The following is a 23,510-nucleotide window of genomic DNA, read 5'->3' on the forward strand; positions in this document are numbered from 1 at the left end:
CTAATGAAATAGTTGAACCTCTTAATTGAATATGATTTTTTCATGGAGGAAGGTGGACATAATCTGTCTTAGCACCTTGATAAAAATTGCAATCATTAACCATGAGAAGAAGAGGGCATCTTGATTATTCTGATTTTAATTATCTTCTGATTTTTCCAATTTCATGTCTTCATCCTTGTACAAAGCTAAAAAAAGGGCAAATGAAAAGTTGGGTGTTCAATTTAGTTATATTCTAAATTCTCCAAATTCACATCCTTTTTCTTGTACCTACATCTTAGATCTTTTTTATTTATGTCAACCTTGTTTTGGGGAGCTACTCTTTCACTCCCAATTTATATTACATAGATTGTACTTGACCACTCAGTCTTGGCCACTCCCCATAGGATATCATCATCATTTGCCAATGCATTTTTCCCTTTCGTCGCTACTTGGAAGATATCATCCACTAGTGCATTGGCCCCTGCACAGTTATGGATGATTGACGAGGAGAGCCTGAATTGCAGTCACCCCACACCTTAACCACAAAGAATATCCCTTAGATATTCATTCCTCTATCACAAATATATGCTTCATAAATTCACTCCTCTGTCACAAATATATTCTTCAGAACTTTGCTGGACTGTCACAAATATATGCCTTAGATCTGAACTCTGTATTTTCACTAGGTTCCATAGATATATACTATAGAGTTTTGTTGACTTCCATAAAAGAAATATCACTTTTTAAGGCTATTTTCATAGAGGATATACTTCAGAATATTCATCCTTATTTACACAAAAAGATTCATCCTTCTTGTACAAAGACAAACCACATAATTTGGACAAGACCACAAACTTTATTCTACAAAAAATTCAGGCTGAATCATTGCTACCTCAAATCCATAGAACTGAACTTCTCTTTCCTTCCATGAGCTCTTTGATCTTTTTGTTTCACCAAGTTCCTTGCTTCACTAAATTATTCTTGGACTATTTCATACCTAGGACTATTTTTAGCTTAGATTCCTTGCGAGTTCCTTAATTTTATCTTTCTCACCGAACTCCTCTCCTGGAAATGGAGATGGCATCACTTTTATATATGTGATTTCAACTTAATGTACACGTCTTTTGAGTGGAGAAAACTCAAACATAGGGAGGCCAAAATGAACATAATGATAATTCAAATTATTCTGAATATTCTAGGGAGATAGTAGTTATAAGAATTTAAAGGCACTGGCATCTGATGCTTTTTCTACTTCCCATGGGACTTATCAACAAGGTGTTCATTTTCTTCCCTTTTTTAACTACCACATATTTTCTATTGAGTAGATGGAGAGGGAAGATCATCAGTTCAACACCCTCTCATGTGCTTAGATTTGAGGATTTAGTGGCCATTTTCATTCAACTCACTTCATTCAAATATTTTGTGGGATTCTTTGGCATCGATTATGTCCAAAATTTCATCTCTAGGAACAATGATGATGATGATGTGAAGGAAGAGAAGGAGCTCATGAGCCTTGTTTCCAAGAAAGAATTCATTGCTAAGCTCAACTCCAGCTCATGAACCTTGTTTCCAAGAAAGAATTCATTGCTAATCTCAACTCAAGAGACTTGTATTGGGGGATAATGAGGATGGTCATATTGCTACTATTTTTGATTGATACTCTTGTAGAGCTCCTTTTCCTTTGAAAAAATTCTGCAACAAAAGAAATCCTGCAACAATTGTTGTACATTAGATCCTCACACAAGCACAATATCATGTATAGAGATATTATCTTATCATCCCTCAAACATTTCTTAACAAGCTCAAATTCCTAAACAAATTCATGTTGAGCTCCTCGATTTCATGTTCTCTTTTCCCTTTCACAAGTACTAAAGGATGGCCAATATAATGACTCCTTGCTTTTTTCTTGAACATAGCATAGCTGACCCATTGTCATCAATGACAATACCTCAACAATTTCCTCTTGGATCTTCCTATTGAAGTTTGTCAACTCTTCCAATTTGTCCCTCTTCAAGGATTTTCCTATAGCATCTTCTTCAACATATATGACAAAATTGATGTAATACCATATGGTTATAAATGGTAAAACTATGACCTATCCATTTTATCATCATGTATCCTTTATGGAAATATAATGCATTCTCTCTTCAATTCCAAATTTGATTATCTTATCTTACTTTGAGGTTGATTTCACTATGCACCGTTCTTTTGTTTCTCATGTATAAAACACCATTAAATTTCCATGCTTAAAAGAAGGAAATACATTGAAAGATCACACAAAACAATATCAAAACCTATTTATTTATAAGTCCAAATTAGCTCAACACATTGTAATTCATATATATTATTGAAATGGAAGCCTTGATGCAAATGCATACTCTATTCATTTATTTGTAAGAGGTGATACTAGATGCTTTATTTCTCTAAGTTATGCAAAGGATATGGGGTTGTATGGGGAGAATGTGGGTGCACTTATAATTGTAAGGACATGTAACTTCAAAACCACTATGTTTTCACGGACAAATTTTATTTGTAAGAATATTGTATGTCTCAACTGACAAGCTATTTGAACTTGTCATATGCTCAAATATCACAACTATTTAATATCCAACCCTTAGATTAGTTTCCTGAAGTGAGAACTTATCATTACATTGTATCTAATGCATGAATATTTATCTTTTTCACAATTGGACTGTTAAATTGAAAAAAATGACAGGTTGCATTATTAATATATCTCTGGATAATCATTCACCAATAGGAACCCTTGGAGACTGGAGCCACATTTACTTTTATGGATTACAGGAAATTATTGCACTACTCAAAGCTGGGCCGCCACCTTTACATGCATTAGTTGTCAATCGATGTGATCTGATTGAGGTGTCTATAAATGCATTGACAAAAGCTTGTGAAATATTGTGGTATGTTATCATTTTTCTACAATTCAATCAACCATAATCAACTCTCTTAGCATTACCTGCATTTTTCACAAAAGCATAGCTGATGCTTGGGCCATTTTTTATTAATGAGATCTTCTATGTGCTTGAGGAAGGCTATTGATTTGCATGGTCATTTCCAAGTTCCTAAATATTAGGGTCTTCATTCTGGTGTTCCTCTTGATTCTGAAGGTTAGTATTGTCTATTTGAAAAGTTAAATATATTTTGTTTTCCAATACATTTATGTTGTCAATTCATTTCATGATCTCACTGAGTTTTTGCCTCATGGATGTAGGACTTAACATCTCTTTTAGTTGCAACATTTGGTGTTATTGATGATATTGAAGAATGCCAATTTGCAGCTTGGAATTTACAAGAATTTATGATTGGAATCTAGGGAACCTCTTGTTCTCCAGCATCTTGAGATTTTGCAGTGTTCACACCCTCAGTTGGAAAGCCTTCACCTGATTTGGAACAATTATAGCGGACCAAGGGAAGTACAAATTTATCTCTTTACACATGAAGGCATCATGGACTATTTTGGATATGTTTTTGTATAGATGTTTCATGGTAAAGGGGTTGAATTATTATGTGAAATGGGCATTTTAAATCAATGTCCAGATGGACTATGTTAGATTTGTTTTTGTACAAATACTTCATTGTAAATGGGTTGAAATTAAGGTTTCAATTATTATTTAAGATGGGAAATTTAAATCAATATCTTGGGTTATTAGGAAAATTTCATTCACCTGCAACATATAGAATGTTTGAATTATGGAAACAAGGTTGTTAGTAGGCTTTGTGGATGATTGATATTATTGGTCTTTTTGTGCTCAGATTCATTCTTGTGCTGATAATATGGCATTGTAGCAATACATTGAATGGACTCCACAAGTTGTGTGGGTCATGTTGCAGGGTGTGACATTCAAGTAACTCCCTTGAGTTATTTTATTAAGTTAAAAATAGGGTCTACATGATTATAGTTTTTATAAATATTATAGATCAATGTCAAGCATTTTTTTTTAAATCGATGCATATATATGTAATTTTAAGGATTGCCATAACTCTTCACATAATTCATTAAAGTGTGTTAGCTCAATGGAAGAGTGACTACCTTACAAGAAGGAGGTTGGTGGTTCGATTCCACTGTGCCTAACATGAATTCATCAATGATTTTGTAGTTTATTTTTAATTAAATGTTTTTATATCGATTTATTTCAATGGTGAGATATTTATGAATTCATTGTTTTATATTGTCTCCAAAGAGACAAAAGTGAGCTTTAAATAATTTTTTTACTATCTCTAGAGAGACAATAGATATTATCGTCTTTAATCTTGAGTGTTGTATCTAGAGAGACAAAAATGGAATTGTCTCCTAAGAGACAATAATGCTTGTGTTATATATTGCCTTTATAGAGACAATTTTTTAAGACAATAATTTTTTAGACACTTGCTTAAAGACAATATTTAAGACAATACACAAGTTTTTTTTGTCTCAAGTTAAGACAGTTTACCAAAAAATGTCTCAAATATTGTCTTAAAACCCCCTTTATGTAGTAGTGACTATATGTTGGTGATGAATGTAGATACATTTGACCATAACTATATTCCAAGGTTATTTCTTCTCTAAAAAGAATTATGAGGCCTAATATAGTGAAAAATTTTGTTTCCAAATGTTGGTGGCTCAATTCAGAGGTCATATTTTACATTTCAACTCTAATCTAGTATGAGACAACCATTATGAATACTCTAGAGGCATCCAGAGAAAAACTTGAATTCTTAGTGTTGTAGAGCTATTCAATATAGCTATGTTTCTGGGTAATGATGAGCCTATTAAAACAAAAAATCAAGCTTGGCATGTAAAGTTTTTTTTACCTTTTAATTATGTTAATGAGATGCATGCTATCCTTACTCAGAGATGTGCTATCTTTCAATGTCTATCAAAAATTAGAGAAAGAGTTTAAACAAATAAAAAATACATCCATGGTTGATCAAGTTATGTTGGAGGAGCACAGACATGTAAAGCCTACACAGTCAAATGACAGACTATTAAGCCTGAAAAAAGCATTTGGGACAATGGAGTTGGAATTAGACTACTTCAGTTGGCACTTAAGAAGAAAACCTTGGATTAAGATAAATCCAACTTTATTATTTGTTTGATAATTTTTTAATTGGCTATTTATTCTATTGTTTATGATAATATGTGCTTCAACTATGGTAATTTTGTCTTTATGCAAAATTTGTAAATATTTGTATGTAATTATCATAATATTGGACATCCATTCTAAACTATGTTGCATTCAGATCGTATTTGAACTCCCTTAGTGGAAAATTTGTTCTCCATTTGATCCAACCATGAAAGTTGATGATGAATGGTATGTTGAATGTGGCCAACAGCAACAATAAGGACAAAGACCAGACATTAGTAGAAATAAGCACAGATTCAATGAAATTTGAACAATGAATTTGAGAGTGGTATGTTACAAAGTTGATCATAAATTTGCACTAAAGGAATACTATAATGAATTTTATCTTTGATATAGCTGGAGTTTGTGTAATCACTAGAGGAATATTCCCTTGTTGATTTTTTATTTTCCATAGGTTCCCTTTTGATTAGTGTCAAATGGGTAGGTAAACAAAGGTTATGAAATATAATAATTACAGTGGAGGTGAGGAGCTATATGAAGAATAATGTTGAGGACAAAAAGGGGGAGGAGCATAGTGTTGCCATTAATGCCAAATGGGGAGAGTGTTGGTACTGTCAGTGTTGATGTCAAATGAATATGAAAGGTTGGATTTCAAATGATGTGATGTGCAAGGTTGATGTAAATATGCTAATCAAATAAAGGATGATCCAAAGATGTTGATCCAATGAGGCTTGATTTCAGTGATGTGATGTGTAAGACTAATCTAAATATGCTCACTAAATGAACATTGATACAATGAAGGTTGATCCAAAGATACAACATTTGTTGCATGACCAATGTTTATTTTATAAACAAAGTAAATACATGGCACATGAGATCTTAAGCGAGGACAATTTTAAGGATGGAAAAGTATATTGAAGTTTAAAAACATTGGCAAATCTCACTAGTCCCTAATAGGTACTGTCAGTGTTGATGTCAAATGAATATGAAAGGTTGGATTTCAAATGATGTGATGTGTAAGGTTGATGTAAATATGCTAATCAAATAAAGGATGATCCAAAGATGTTGATCCAATGAGGCTTGATTTCAGTGATGTGATGTGTAAGACTAATCTAAATATGCTCACTAAATGAACATTGATCCAATGAAGGTTGATCCAAAGATACAACATTTGTTGCATGACCAATGTTTATTTTATAAACAAAGTAAATACATGGCACATGAGATCTTAAGCGAGGACAATTTTAAGGATGGAAAAGTATATTGAAGTTTAAAAACATTGGCGAATCTCACTAGTCCCTAATATGGATACTATAAAATGTTTGTTGATGTATTTGTAAAATTATTCAAATTTATAATGATTTTATATATACTCTCCATATAATGTTGGAAACTTTTGAGGTAAAATAATTTTATATTGTAAAAAAAGGGTGAACCATTTTTATAAAAAATGGAAATTGGCGAATCTATTTGTTTGAAAAATCATTAAAAAATAGCCCACCTGCGAATATTAGCCCCTAAAATTTTCCATGATCTTAAGAACAAGGTCTGAAAATTTGACATTTTCATTGAATATTACCAGTTTACATAATGCTATATGTGTTGAATTTAAATTTATAAGCCATATAATGTAATCATTATTGTTGGCTTATATTATTTCAACTCTTTAATATTACGAAATCCATTTGTCTTGACTTGATCTTCAAATTCAAAATGAAGAGGTGTACCACGAAGCCTTAGAATGCAAAGAGGAAAATTTTCACTTCAGATTCCTACATGGAATACAAACAGACAGTAAGTGTCGTATATATAAATATGCATGTTTTCATGATAAGAAGTTAGATAATTGAATATTGTGTGAAATAATTTATGAACAAACTAGTAAGGAGAGAGAAAGAAAGAGGAGCATAAGTGGAGAATATTTGAGGAATTTAAAAAGAGAGGATATGTAGTAGAAAAGAGAGAAGAAAATAAGTTCAAAATAGATACCAAAACCAGATAACCAAAAAAAATCTATTTGTAATTTGATTGGGGGATTGTAGTCTCCTTCGAGATAGTATCTTGAAAAAGAGCATATTGTAGCTTGTAGAAGAGGGAATAGGAGATTCCTTGCAAGTTGTAGCTTGTAGAAGAATTTCGAGGTAGTAGCCTCCTATAGGTAGTAGTATGTAGAAAATTTGATGTAATGAGGGGAGTAAGAGCTTTCCTTCATATCACTTCAACAAAAAATTCATTGTTTTCTCCCTTTATGGGTTTCCACTTTTATCTAGTGTCCACATGTGATGAATGTTTTGATTGCATGTATGTTGTTGAATTCATTGTTAAATAATGAAAATATATAACACTCCTATATGCAAAAGGAAATATCAAAATTAGTCAAAAATAATTTGAATTTGGGCCCATAAAAGATGCAATTACTAATTCACCCCCCTCTCAATAATTGTTAAATATTCATTACATTATGATGACGAATATTATTTATCACATTACAATGGAATTTGTTGTTCTCCATATTACATTGGTGTTTGTTGTTCTCACATTGCAATGAAATTTAATATTCATCACATTATGATGAAATTTATTATTCATCACAATGCAATATGATTTATTTTCCATCACAATGCAAATAAATTTAACTTTTTTGGCAAAGATTGAACTATGTGGAAGAGACTGAACTCTATTCTCCTCAGAAACTTTGTTCTCAGTAGAGAGTACTCACCCATCGTAAAACATCATCAACCGTAATGAATTATAATGTGGTTGAATTTTCTTAACTATTGTTAACTAAGGTTAACTATGGTCAACATAAGTTAACTAGTGATGATTATGGTTAGCCATAATTAATGATGGTTGAGGAGGATCAACCTGGTTAACAATTTTTGATGATGGGTAACCATGATTGACAAGGTTGATGAAGATTGTCCATGATTAACCAAGGGTAAATAAGGATTGACCATTGGTGACGATGCCGGGCCATTAGTGACAAGGATTTACACTCATCGATTATGGTAAGACATGGTTATCCATTAATGACCATGTTAACTATGGATAACCATTGTGAAACTAGTTTTATTGAATATGGTTGAACTTCTTGTATATGCTTGATCATGGTCAGCATGCTGACCTTGAATGTGATTATTGGAGCATGATTGACTATAGTCCTGTATGGTTGACTATGGGTGAACATGATTGATTGTGGATGACAACATTTTGCAATAGATGAATGTGGTCGAGCATTGTGACTATGATTGACAAAGTAGTTGACCATGGATGGCTATGTTGGCCATGGTTCACTATGGTGACCATGGTTAACCATTGTTAAGTTATTTCAAGCATGATTTAATATGGTTAACTAATTTTGACCAAGTTGTGTATTGCTAATTATTTATCATGTTTTCTATGCTATATATGTTGCCTATGTTTAGCTACATTAAATATGATTACTATAGTTGAGTAGGTTGATTATGTGATGAATTTGACTATGGTCGACCATGTCATAATGGTTAACCATTGCCACCATGATTGATAATTGTAACATTGAGAGTTTGTGACCATGCTTGATTACGTTTGAACATGTTTGAAAATGAAGACTATGTTAATGTATATCTACCATGGTCAACCTATAGTATGATGTGGATGCCATATGTTGTTGGACACATTGTAATGATGTTTATTTTTGGTCATATTGTAATGAATTTGATTTTTCATCACATTATGATGTAGTTGGTTATTCTACACATTATGATGATGTTTATTAATCATCACATTGTGACATTGTTCATAGTTCATCATATTGCAACTGCATTTATTTTTCTTCACATTGTCATTATGGAATCTATAAATGTTATTGCAATGGAGTTTGTTGTTCGTCACATTACAAAGAAATTTATTTTTCATTACGTTGTAATGGCATCTGAATTTTATATTCATTCACATTTGAATGACATTTATTATTCATTGCCATTGTGACATTGTTTATTTTGTATGTCACAATGTGACATTAGGTAATGTCCATCAAATTGTACTAGTGGGAGATTTTTGTCCCATAGTGATGTCAAGTTTCTTAGATTTCACCACAATGTGGTATCGGTGAAGGGTGAAGGGTTATGTTCAAATGAAATTGGGGATATTCTCATCAAAGTGTGATCTAGGTTAATGTTCATTACTTTGCAACATTAGGTTTGTTTGTTTACTTGTAATGTCAAGTTATTATTATTATTATTGTTGTTTTTGTTGTTGTTAATATTAATGTTATTACAAAATAGCTATTAATAAAATTAATATTGATAATAAGATTATATTATACATTATATTGTTACATTTTGTAACACTATTATATAATGATATTAATAGTGTATTTATGTTATATTTAACGTATTATTGTTAATATTGTAATATAGCTAATGTTATTATGATGTTACTAATAATATTATTATTGATATTAATGATATTAGTATAAATTTTAATATTATGTTTTTAATATTATTTACATTAATTTTACTATGTTGTTAATAATATTAATGTTAATAATAACATCAATAGCAACATTATAATAACAGGAGTTGATACATATAATAATATTATTATATAATGATATTAATAGTGTGTTTATGTTATACTTAATGTATTAATGTTAATGTAATGTTGTTGTTATTATTTTTTTGTGTAAGTAAGCTTTGTATTAACAAAAATATGGTACAAAAATTCTGCAGAAGCAGATTACAGGCCGCTGAACTGTAGGCCTTGCCCCATGAAAACAGAAGTGTCTAAAATGACAGAAGATTGAAAAAAACTACAAGACTGAGGACTGAGAACATGCTCACCACGCAGGGCGGCAATAAGCACTAGTAGACAGTAGACACAAACAGAAGGAACCTGGAACAAAGACATAAAACCCGCAGAGAAGAGAAGAGCAGGGGAGGCCGGGAGGACTGCTGAATCAAAGTCGTTTGAACATTTCCAGAGTCGGGTTGGGTTTTGCCATGTAGCTTTGCCCTGGCCTGGAAGAGGCACCCTGCTGGTCACCTGGAGATTCAGTCTTCTGCTCGTCAGCAGGCTTGTTGTCTTTCCCCATGAATTGCTGCAGGATCTTGATCAGCACTGCGAGCTTCTTCGTTATGGTGTCGACCTGCTGTTGGATTGCACTCAGCTTAAACTCGCTGCTTTCCACCACTGCCATGTGATCATGCGCAATAGTTTCAGCAAACTTCTTGAGTTTACGCAGCTGGTCCGCGTGCTCCCCCTGGACGTCCATGGCTTTGGCAAGGAGGGTCTTCATTCGCCAAGCTTCTGCCTGAGTTCTTACGAACTGAGTGGCTCTGGTGCTGGGAGTTCCCGGGTCCTGAATCCAGTCGACCTCGTTTTCGATTTGTTGATCAGAAAGTTTGATTTCCTCATCCTTGACCGCGGCCTCTAAATCAATAATTCTGCGCTTGTTTCGCTGCGATGTTCGCCTCTCGAACATCTCCTTGGCCTGCTGCAAATCTCTGTTGGCAGATTGATTGCGGCTAGTCTCCCCAGCCATAGTGCTGCTTGCTTGCCTAGCCGAATCTCGCTCGTTAATTGCTGAAAGAGGAGGGACGAGAGTGCTTTCTACAGAAACAATGTATTTCGTTGGGAGATTGAGAGTGATTATATAATCAAAATTGGTGAGGTTTCCGGCGTGTGATCGGATAAATTTGTGCAACTTGCACGTCTGCTCAACATTATTGCGACGTGAAGGAATTTTGTTTGGGATTTGGGATAATTGAGCCCGCCTACGGTCGCCGCGCCCTGCATGCCCCAAAATGTGCCATCTGTCCCTGTTCGTTGAAATGATTCGGCGGCTCATATCATTCCAGATTATGGCTCTGCCCAAATCTTTGTCATCTGCTGCGTTCATGGTTGCCCTCATCCTATATGTCCTTCGCATGCTGCTTGGAATAAATGTTATACGCCTAGTCAGCCTGTTCATGCCATTATGGAGAATGTCTATTCGACCCTCCGGACGGGCTCCACTGTCGTCACCATATCCAATTGTGAGAGCTGGATGCACTTGCTCTTTAACTGCGGGTTGTCGACCTGCTGCCAACAGCTGTCCCAAATTTCGTTGGGGTGTTCAATCCCATGATTAGCCAAGTGGTCAGCGATTGCATTGGCATTACGCCTTACTGCTTGAAAGATGAGTCCTTTCATTTCCCCGATCATTTTGGCAATGTTATCTGTGACTTTGGACAGTCGCCAATGTTTAGTTACCTTGCTAGCCGGCGTTCCTCCCTGGATTCTCCTGGCTACGTTAATGGCCACCTCTGAGTCTCCTTCAATTACTGCCTTGCCTGTTTGAATAGTTTGGAGGATCCTCAACCCTTTTTCCAGCGCTGCAAACTCCATTTCGTTATTGGTGCCTTCCCCCAGAGCTTTGCTGTAGATGTAGAGTATGTCTCCTTCATGATTTCTGATGACTCCTCCGATCCCTGCTTGGCCGGGGTTGCCTCTTGAGGCACCGTCAAAGTTTAGTTTTAAAAACCCTTCCGGTGGTGGCCTCCAGCTCTTTGGTTCTGTGTTGAAGTGTTGCTGTTGATCGGATGAGCCCTGTTGAGGAGCAGTGAGCAGGTTGAAGGCTTCCAGTATTCGTTGGTCCTCGGTCGAAGGATGATTGTCAGGTTCTACCTTGCATTTCACGAGGATTAGTTGGCACATGTTTTGGATTAAGACGCTGTGCAGGTAATCTATGCTTCTATGCTCATCTTGAAAAATTCTGCAGTTTCTTTCTTTCCAGAGGGTCCAAGTGATGAAGCCTGGTAGAATTTTCCATATGTTGTTGATTCTTGTGTTGTTGGAGTAATTGGTAGGCCAGTGCATGATGGTATTGTGTATGGATTCCATGTCTCTGTTTGTTTTCTTCAATGTAGTTTCCATTTTTTGCCATAATTGATCGGCCCAGTTACAGGAGTTGAAAAGGTGATTCATGGTTTCTTCTGCCTGTTTGCACATGGGGCAAATGGAGGGGCCTTCGAAACCTTTTCTGCGCAAGTTCTCCCACGTTAGGGTTTTTCTGTTCATGAGAAGCCATAAGAATGTTTTTATTTTAGGCCAAAATGTGGCGTCCCAAACCTTGCTGCTCCACTGAGGCGCTTCCAGTTGCTCCGAGAGTTCAAGTTGCTCTCTGGCTTCTTTGAGGGTGAAGTTCCCACTGCCTTTCATACCCCATCTCAGGATGTCGTTTTCTGTGGTTTTCCTGATAGTGCGGTTATTTAGGCCTTTCAGGAGATTTTTTGTGCTGTTATTTTCTTCAATTGGGTTCCCCTCATCCTGGACAGCCCACTCCCTCCATTCCTGGTCGCAACTGTTAGGGTTCCAGTAGTGGTGGACTGTGAATTTTCCCCTGTTCTGGCAATCTGTTTTGAACTCTTCTAGCTCTGGTTGTTCTAGTTTTGGGAGCTGCTGCCATGCATCTTCCCAAACGAGGGCAGCTTCTCCATTGCGGATCTCCCAAAAGCTATGGTCCTGAATTAAGTTGCGATTTCTTCTGGCTAAGTTCCATATTGGAGAGCCCTCCAGAGTTTCTTGTATCCTGATTAGGTCCTGATTGTTGTAGTGGGGAGTGTATTTCTCCTTCCAATGTCTGGCCCACGGTAGGTTGGTTTCCTTCAGCCAATGCCACCATAACTTGGCTCCACATGTCTTGTTGACTATATGGGGGTAAATTAAGTTTAAACCTCCAGCTGCTTTCGGGGTGCAAAGCTTGCTCCAGGCCACTAGTGCCCATTTTCTTTTTTCCGCATTACCACTCCATAGAAAGGATCGTTGGATGTTTCTAATCTTCTGCATGATGCCGCTAGGGGCTGGCATTATGGACATCAAATACTGTGGGATGGCCTGCAAAACAGCTTTGGTTAGGACCAGTCTCCCTGCTAGGTTGAGCGCCCTATGAGTCCAATGCTTGCATTTTTTCTCCAGTTTTGCTAAGATGTTTTCCCAGTGAATTTTTTGCCAAGGCTTGGTGGTGAGAGGGGCTCCTAGATACTTAGAAGGGAGAGAGCTTTTTCGAAACCCCAGGATATTGGAAAGATGAATCTGGATGGCAGGATGAGTGTTGAAGAAGAAAATGGTCGATTTGGCCTGGTTTATCTCCATACCTGAAGCTTTACTAAAGAGATGGAGGATACTTTTGAAGGCCGTAGCCTCTTTGACAGTAGGGGAGCCATGTAACATTGTATCATCAAAAAATTGCTGGTGCGTAGTGGGAGGAATGGAGGGGAAAGGTCGTAGGCCAGAAATCTTTCTCTCCTCTCTTGCTTTGTGAATGAGCCTACTGAGCCCTTCCATGAGGATTACAAAGAGGAAAGGGGAGAGAGGGTCTCCTTGACATATACCACGGGATGGGGAGAAAGGAGCAGAGGGGGATCCGTTTACGAGGATGGAAAAGTTGGAAGACTTGATTAGAGCGAGGATCCATTTGATCCATTGCGAGTCAAAATCGAAGGCCTTTAAGATGGCCTCCAAGTAATTCCAGTTTACTTTGTCGAATGCTTTTGAGAGGTCTAGTTGCATTAGCATACCTGGAAGTTTCCTTATCTGCAGGGTGTGAATCATCTCCTGAGCTAAGAGGATATTGTCTAGAATCTGCCTACCTTCCACATACCCTGATTATTCTTTTGAGATAAGGTTAGGAAGAACAGGCTTAAGTCTATTTGCAATGACTTTAGAAATGATTTTGTAGATCACATTGCAGAGGGCTATAGGCCGAAACTTGTTAGGGGAATTGGCTTCTTCTTCCTTGGGGATAAGCGCTATGAAGGTGGCGTTCAGGGATTTGAGAATAGAGCCTGAGCGTCTTGAGTCTTCGACAATTTCCCAAACCTCTGTTTTGATGGTTGACCAGCAAGCTTTGTAGAAGTTGATTGTAAAGCCATCCGGTCCCGGTGCTTTATCCATTGGCATGCTTTTGACAGCTTCCTCCACTTCCTCCATTGAAACTTTTCTGAGCAGTGCAGAGTTTTGTTCTAAGGTTATGGTGCGTGGTATTGCTTTAGTTAGTTCCTCTATGGCCTCAGATCTATCTTCTTGCGTTTCCTTAGCTATGTGCTGAAAGTGCCTGGTGAGTAGCGTTGATATGTCCTTGTGGTTTTGAAGGATTTCCCCTGTTTCATTTTTGAGTCTAAGGATTTTGTTTGCTCCCCTGTAGTCCATAGTTGATCTGTGGAAGAATTTTGTATTTTGCTCTCCCTCCTTCAGCCAATGGATCCTTGATTTTTGTTTCCACAAGGTTTCTTCCTATTGGCAGCGAAGTTGCCATTGCTGCATCAGAACCTTCTCCTATTCTTTTGAGTCTTCTTTGTAGGTCCCGGAAGCCCATTCTGTATGAATTTGATTTAACTTTCCTTCAATAATGTTCTTTTCCTGGAAGATGTTTCCAAACTTTTCAGTGTTCCATTCCTTGATTCTGTGCTTGATGTGTTTTAGCTTGCTTTGAAACTTGAACATTTTGGTACCTGTTAGATTCAATGGTTCGTGCCACCATTCCTTCAGCAGATTTGGGAAGTCGGGATGAGTTAACCAAAACTTTTCAAATCGGAATGGCTTGTTTCTGGGGGTGCCAAGAATGGCTGCTTCCAAAGCTATGGGCCAGTGATCCGATCCTCCACTGGGGAGGATATCAGAATCCACAGTAGCTCCTCCGAGTAGGATGCTTTCCGAGATCAGAAATCGATCTAGCCGGGAGGCAATCCTATTGTCTCCTCCTCTTCTATTGTTCCATGTGTAGGAACCATTTTTGGGGAGGATATCTACGAGCTTTGCAGCTTCTATAAAATCAACAAATAGCTCTGAATCTTTGTTGAGCTTTCTGAGACCTCCCTTCTTCTCCAGCAGGGATGTTATCATGTTAAAGTCTCCCCCCATGATGATCTTAGAGGTGGGGTATCTTAACTTTAAATTCATAAGAGAATTAAGAAAAGAAAATTTGTCCTCTATTCTTTGCGGGCTATAGACATTAATGCATAGGTAGGTATCAGAGTTACCTGTTATTTGAACTTCAGTGGCAATAAACGAGCGTGCAGCCTCCATTGAGATGATGTTTATTGCTCGGGTGTCCCAAAATGTAGCTATGCCTCCTTCCCATCCGTGACTGGCTACCTCTATATATTTGATTGGTTTGCCAAGTCTCTTGCTGATGATCTCTATTTGGTTGGTGGCGCATTTGGTCTCCTGGATGAACATGATATCTGGCTTTTCCTGTTGGAACTTTCGCTTGAGTAGTCTCTGCTTAGCTTGGCTATTTAGCCCTCTTGCATTCCATGAGATGACCTTCATTGGTAACTAAAGACTTATTGGTAGGTCTGGAAGGCATGAAGAGCCTTCATTTTCCCAGAGTTAATCATTAGAATCCCTAGGTCATGCAATACCTCTCCGCTGGTTCTTCTGCCTCTTCTTTTATTTGGCTTTCGGCCTGTAGGGTTGAGAGCTATGAGTTTTGATTGCTTACTTGTACCTTTTGCGATGCCTAATCTTCTGTGTTGCCTTTCGATTTCCACTTTTTGTCTTTCTATGAAGAGATCACTGATTTTCCTGATTTCTTCTTCAGGTATGTTGTCTAGCCCTTGGGATTTCCAGCTTTTTTCTAGAGATGGGAGGTTGACTCCTTCTTTTTCTAAGATTGCATTGAGCTCTAGATCCTCGCTTCCCCCATCACTGGTTAACATATCAGTGTCTTCATCATGTACCTCGTCGTGCTCTTGCATTTTCTCTTCTGTTCTGAGTGTATTTTCCTCCCCATCCTGAATAGTATGTTCTGTCTGGTTGTCTGGTGCTTCAATGCGTTTTGTGTCTCTGTTGGTGCCTTCTGAGTCTGTGTCCGTTTCCAGGATGCTGAAGCTGTTAGTGATGATGCCATGTCCTGTCTCTGCTCTGTGTATTCATTTCCTGTTGGCTCTCTGTCGTAGTTTTGGCCTTGTGAAAGCCTCTTTATTCTTTGTTGCTTGTTCCGGTTTGTGTTCATCCCCTGTTTTGTTGAGAGGGCATTCTCTGACTAGGTGTCCGTGCTCATGGCATTTCCTGCAATGGAAGGGGATCTGTTCGTAGTCGATGGCCTGATAGTAATCTTCATCTCTGAATTCCAGCCACAGCCCTTCATGCAGGGCCCCCGAGACATCCATCTCAACACAAATGCACGCATAGGAGGTATATCTTCGTTGCACTGTGGCTTCAGATGCCTTGATGAAGGTTCCGAGCCGGTCTCCAATCTGCTTGAGCGTTGCCAGTCCCCAATAGTCTATGGGTAGTGAAAATAGCCTGATCCACACTGGAACTTGTGTGAATGTCTCTTGTTCAGGTACAAAGTTTGCCTTCCATGGCCTCATGTAGAGTCCAGCGGAGGCAAAGAAGTAAGGGCCACCATCGAAGATTCTATCCTTGTCTTCTAGGTTTGTGAAGACGACCGTGAAGAAGCCTTTAGCTCCAAGGTGGAGTTTAACGTCCCATTTCGGCTTCCAGTGCTGTTTTATCCATTGGCAAAGAGTGTGTTCTATTGGCCATAGTCCCATAAATTTGCAGATAACTGTGTGCTCCATCATGTGGTCTCTGTAGGCCTGAATATCTGGATCTGAGAAAACAACACGGAGGGTTTCCTTTTTCTTAGGTTTGCAAGCCCCTTGAGTTGACTGTTTTGAGTCGGGGTTGTCTGTTTTTGCTTGCTCCTTTTTCGCTTGTGGTTGCAGCTCTTTATCATTTTCTTTCCCGCCTTCATTGTGGGCTGTTATTGGTACTGTGTTCCTTTGCTCTGCTTCCGGTCTTTTACCCTCTGTCTCCTGTTCATTATTGACTTTGCCCTTCATCGAGGGGTTTTTTCCTGTTTCTTTCTGCAGCGGCTGTGTCCTTTCTCCTCTGCTGCCACTGCCATCCTTACGGTCTCCAGAGCCATTGATTTTAAACCCTTCTAACGTTTTCTGCTTGTGCATGACGACCTGCTTGAAGGTTGGGGTCCCAGTGGACCCCTCGTTTACCATTTGTCGGGTCAGTCCTCGACCTCTGTGGAGTAGATCTGCTAATCTATCCCTTTGTGCTGCCAGAACTGTTGCTAAGGTTACAGGTTGCAGCTGCAAACCCTAGGTTGCTCCCGCCATTCCCAAGCAGCTCTTGAGTTATCTTGTTCTTATCATAACTGCTTTCATTAACAAGAGATTTTGTTGTTATTATTACTAACAATAATATTAGTAATACTGTTAATATCATTATTAATAATGTTGACACCTAATCTTTGGGATTAGGAAATTCTTGTAAATATTGTAAATAAGAAATAAAGAAGAAAAAGAGACATTGAAATATGAATTCTAATAGTCTCCCTCTCCTTGTATATATTCATCATTTTCTCTTAATGCAAAACACTCATTCCTGGAGTTACCCAAACCTAGCCTTGCACGATGTCAGAGCTATAGGTCCCAATTTATCTCTCTCCTATCGTAACTCCTCTGTCCCTTGACAAAAAATTTGTCTTTGATTACCCACTCTATCCTTTGTCCCTCTAAATCAATTCTTGAAGCGTTGATTGTTCTTTGCGTTGTGTTGATGGAGCGATTAATTCCATGTGCATTTAGTTTTGAATGCTTCTATTTGTTGCTCGTGGAGCTTGTGAACTCAATTGCATATCCATTCTTTGTGTTGTTGCCTACTTGTGCTCCTTGCTACATTGGTCAAATATTGGTCATATATAAGCATTGGAATTGAACCTTGAATTCCATGAATGCATGAATCTTGAATATCATGAATCCTATCAAAGCATTGAATGGTCCAAATAAAGTGATGAACGATGTGCTCAAATCCTACATTGAAGTTTTGTGATGAATCTATGCTAGTCATGACTGTTGGTTTCAATGGTACGTAACATTGATGGTCATGTATATTGCATGTGCTCCTCCAAGTGTGTATATATATCATATGTGACAGGGCATATATATCTAGAGCTTGTGCAATCGTTGAATGTTCTACTTCTACAAGTGTTCTATGTTGCATGGATAAATATTGCACATTGAGTTCTCAATGGTATGTGATATGTATGGTATGTGTTGAGTTCTTGGTATATGAGTTTAAGGCCATAATATATGTATGATATATGATATGTTGTGGTTGGATGGATTTTGATTCATATATATTGTATGCAACGTTTGATTATGGTTTGAGGCATATGATTCATATTATTATATGTAGCGTTGGATTTAAATTATATATATGTAGCATTGAGTATTGAATTCCTTGTTATGTATTTAAAACTATTTGGTTAATGTTTTAAGAGATGCATATATGATGAGACTCTGTTAAGAGACTTTTTAGCAATAATTTTATCTACTCAAGGTCCATTGCAAAAGTTTTGTAAAAATCCATTCACACATCTCCATAGTTGGAGTAGTTATCTTTGGCAAAGAGAACTAAAACTAATGGTAAAGGAAGATAAAGAATAGCCTTATTTTTAATGAGCTTTGGAAAGGAGTTTCTGAAGGAGGAGATTTAAATCCTCCTAAAAATCTCAATTTAGACAAAGAGATCATCATATGGGAGAACAAGAATAGAAAGGCATATGATTCGATTGAATCATCAATCAACGAAGAGGTGAGTCATCATATTATGCCATTTACAAATGCCTTCGAAGATTTAAAGAAGTTGAAAGACTTATATGACTCACATTCTCAACTTGAAGTTGTCCAATTGATGATCAAATTGTTCAATATTGAAGTGAAAGATGATGATCCCCTTGCATTAGCCTCTGAAATAAGAGCCATTATTCATGGTAAACAAGCTATGAGAGTTAAAATAGATGTTCCTTTCATATCTTTCGTCAAGGAATTGTATCCAACTTATTCTCATTATCTTGAATCATTTCAATCTAGTGTAAAACTTAAAGAGGATTCCTTTGACTCTCTTGTGGAGAAGTTTGCTGAAAGAGAGAGATTTTGGGAAGATGAATATAGCTACTCATTATTCTTCTAGAGTAAGAGGTGGCAAAGAAGGACATGGTAAGAATAATACTATCGACAAGGGGAAAACATTATCAAAGAGGAAGATCCGATCTTTGTTCTATTTTATGCAACATAAATGGATACGATGCTTCCATATGTATTATCTCTTAGGACAGAATCGGGCAGGAAAGGAATCAAGGGAAAGGAAAATCACCATATCAAGGGAAAGGTAAGGCACCTGAATCCGCTCATTATATTGTGGCACATTGCAATATTGGAGTAATTAAATTCTTTTCTAATACTTCACTTGCTTTGTGGAAAGATGCATGATTTCTTGATTTAGGAGCAACTTTCCACATGAAATTTTGAAGAGATTTCTTTAAAGAATTCAATGACAATGTTTATGGAGAAGTCTATTTTGCATACAAGGCAAAAATAAAGCCATTCGGGCTTGGCACCATCAGGTTCAAACTACCTGGTCTCCTAAAATTTCTTTTATATGATGTTGTCTACCTCCCAGGGTTGTGGAGAAACTTATTTTATTTGGTTCACATCTACTAGAAAGGACACCCCATCCACATGTTTGATGGAAAGGTTGACGTCAAACAAAAGAAGAAAGACTCTTGAAGTTGAAATGAACCTCTACTCGTGCACAAAAATTTACATACACTTCTCAATTTTATGAAGGTATGCAACCGTCTAGTCTCTTATGGCATGATATATTTGGACATCTAAACTATGAAATTCTGCGTTTATTGAAGAGAAATGGTGCTATTGGTTTGCCAACCATTCCTAGGAAACTTAAGCAATGTGATGCTTGTATATTAGGAAAGCACAACAAACACTATTTTCATGATTCTCATTCCAAAGCACACAGAAAGCTTGAACTAATAAATTTTGACTTGTGTGGCCCTATGCTTGTTCCTTCTGCAAATGGTAATAGATACATAATGACTTTTATTGATGACTACAAAAGAATGTGTTTGGTATATCTATTGAATAACAAATATGAAGCCATTAAAACTTTCAAAAACTTTCATGCATGTATTTAAAATGATACACAATCTCATATTGGCTCTATTCGTACTAATAATGGAAAATAATATACTTTAAATGAATTTGAAAACTATATTCTCCGGCATGGGATAAAACATCAAACAATAGTGCCTTATTATACTTAACAAAATGGTGTAGATGAAAGAATGAACATGACAATCTTAAATATGGTACGTTCAATGATGTTTTTCAAAAATCTAAAGGTGATGTTTTGGATTGATGTAGATATATGCAATATATATTAAGAACAAGTGTCCATCTCATGCTCTAAAAAATAAAATCCCTATGAAATGTGGCATGGCCACATTCCTTTGGTGAGGTGTCTTAGAGGTTTTGGTTCCACCTATTATGCCTTGATACCATAGGAAAAGGAAACAAACTTGGTGCAAGGAGTTGGAATTGTATCTTCTTAGGGTACTCAGATACCTCCAAAGCATATCGTATTTATGATTAAGTAAATAAAACATTTATAATATCTAGAGATTTAATTTTTCTTTAATCTTCCAAGACTGACAATGTTTCTGAGTGGCAACTTGATCGCTTGGAAAAATTTGGGCATGCAAAATCTTTTCAAGAATCTGATAATGAGATTCCACATCTTGAAAGGGGGATCCCTGTCCTAGATCAATTTGTGGAATCTCCTTCTGAAGCATTCTCTTCACCTCATGAAGTTCCAACCACTAATAAATAAGACTTTTTGAGTGATGTGATTGATATAATTGGAAGTCTAAGTCTTGATTCAACCCCATCTTAGTCAACTGAACATCTTGGGCCATATCGGAAAGGTCCTCCAAAATGGCTCACAAAGACACTTGAAAGTGTTCATCTTGATGAGGTTGGAAAGATAGGAACAAGAATCCCACAAAATAGAGGTGATGTAGAAGATTCTGATTCACCTGTTGATATGGATGTTTATTATGATTGTTAACTTTATCTACAAATTTTGAATCAACTTCCTTCAAAGAATTTTATTCTCATGATGAATGGAAATAAGTAATGCAAAAAGAGTATGATTCTCTACTAAATAATGGAACGTAGAAGCTAGTGGACCCTCTATTGGGAATTAGATTGATTGGCTACAAGTGGGTCTCCAAGAACAAGTATGAAGAAAATGGCTCACTTGACAAGCATAAATGTAGGACCATGGAAAGGGTTTTTCATGGAAATAAGTGGTTGATTATGAGGAGGCATTTTCCCCTACATCAAAATGGGCTACCATTGAGTCTCTCTTTGCCTTGGAAGCTTAGAATGGTTGGAAAGTCCATCAAATGGATGTGAAAACTGCTTTCATGAATGAAGATATGAAAGGGAATGTTTTTATGTCCCAACTATAAGGATGTTTTGTGAAGGCACATGAGCAAAAAGTATGTAATATATCCAAATCTAAGTTTGGCCTCAAACAAGCACTGTGATATTTGTATGAGAAATTGACTGAGCCTCTTCTAAAACTAAATTTCAAACACTACGATCTTGATGATGCAACTTTGTTTGTCAAGAAAGTTGGCAAAATTGTTGTATATCTTGTAATGTATGTAGATGATCTTCTGATGACAGGGAACAATGAAAATTATATTGCATATATAAGGAAATAATTGAGGAAAGGTTTTGAAATGAAATATTTGGGATATTTTCACTATTATTTGGGTATTGAGGTAGCCCAACAACCGAAATTTATATTCCTCTCTCAAAAGAATTACATTGCAGATTTGTTGAGCAAGTTTGGCATGGTTGAGAGAAAAGCTTTGACCACTCCAATGGAACAAAATTTAAAGCTCACATTCATAGATGGAAATGAACTTGAGGATGGAACAAAGTACCTACAAATAGTAGGAAGTTTCAACTACATGACTACTACCAGAACAAACATTTCATTTGTTGTTGGAATCCTCTCTAGGCTTATGAAAAATCCTTGTGAGGCTCATTTGTCTGCTGCAAAAAACATTCTAAGGTACTTGAAAGGAACTCAATACATTGAACTCAAGTAAACACAAGTAGATGATGTCAGCTTGTTTGGATACTATGATTCAGATTTTGATGGAGATAAAGAAAGTGGAGTATTTACTTCAAGTTATGTTATGTCTTGGATCACGAGTTGTCTCCTATAGGTCACGTAAATAATCAGTTCTAGTAGATTCCATAAATGAGGCAAAATATTCGACAATTGCAAAAGAAATGGAGGAAATTGTGTGCCTAAATATTTTTTTGGAGGATTTGTAGGAGAAATAGGTGCATTCTACTCATATTTTGATTGACAATACTTCTACAATAAAATTGACCAAGAACTGAAAGTTCCATGATTGAACTACGCATATCAATACAAAGTATCATCTAATTTGACATCACGTTGAGGCCAAGACTATTCACCTATGCCATTGTTCCATAAATGAGTAGATTGTAGACATCTTCACCAAAATGCTTGTAAGATAAAAGTTTGAAAGAGTTTAATGATGCTTAGAGTCACCAATATCCCTTCAGATTAGGTGGGTGGGAAGGATGTTGATACCTAATCTTTTGGATTATGAAAATCTTGTAAATCTTGTAAATAGAAAAAAAAGAAGATGAAGAGAGATTAGAATACGAATTCCAATAGTCTCCCTCTCCTTGTATATATTCATGATCTTCTCTCAATGCAAAGCACTCATTAGTGGAGTTACCCAAACCTCGCCTGAGAAATAAGAAATTATTATAATATAATAATATCATTAGATTAAGATAAAATTAATTATTAAATATAATAATATTATTATTTCTAATTATTACACTCATATTATTAATGTCAATATTCATATCAATATTATTAATGTAACATGATTAATATTATGAATGATATTATTCATTATTATCACGTTTTTAATAATATTTACATTAATATTATTATTAATGATATTAAATAATAATATTACTATTACAATCCTAGATTCATCTTTAATCTTAACTCAAGAGTTAAGATAGGTCTAATATAACACTTCCATAATGAATTTCCTCAATCCTTTAAATAGGCTTCATCATAAAAAATACCATGGGCTATTCAATACCATGAGATCGTAAAATAATTTTATAGTTAAAATTCTAATTAATAAATTTAATTTTATAATTTTAATTATCATAGTTGCACATTTTTTTGTTTAATTTATTTTACTTTTAACCAAGTCAAAATATTTATGTTGACATCTAGAGAGCACTTTGTTTTATTATTATTATTATTTAAATTTTGTTAACAACAATAATACTAATAATATTGTTAATAATATTAATAAAAATATTATGATAATATAATAACATTATTATATCTAATTATTACATTAATATTACTAATGTTATTATGAATAATATATCAATTTTATTAACCAAAATTTATTAGTATTATGAATAATATTATTAATTATGTTTGTTAGGACATCTTTTAGTACTAATCACATCAGAGCTTTTTTTTCGATGTGTTTCAAACCATCTAGTGTGGTTCATC

At 36.1% G+C, this 23,510-nt stretch overlaps 1 protein-coding gene across 1 annotated transcript; it reads right to left on the minus strand.

Moving 5' to 3' along the window:
* Window positions 1-14,357: 14,357 nt before the first annotated feature.
* LOC149247390 (uncharacterized) lies at window positions 14,358-14,942 on the minus strand. Its single transcript, XM_089444101.1, has one exon. The coding sequence runs from the start codon at window positions 14,940-14,942 to the stop codon at window positions 14,358-14,360; it is 585 nt and encodes a 194-aa protein (XP_089300227.1).
* Between the last annotated feature and the right edge of the window lie 8,568 nt (window positions 14,943-23,510).

Source organism: Pinus tabuliformis, chromosome 7 (assembly GCF_031772625.1).
Source record: "Pinus tabuliformis cultivar Carrire ecotype Pingquan chromosome 7, CPIR1, whole genome shotgun sequence".
NCBI classification, from domain to species: Eukaryota; Viridiplantae; Streptophyta; class Pinopsida; order Pinales; family Pinaceae; genus Pinus; species Pinus tabuliformis.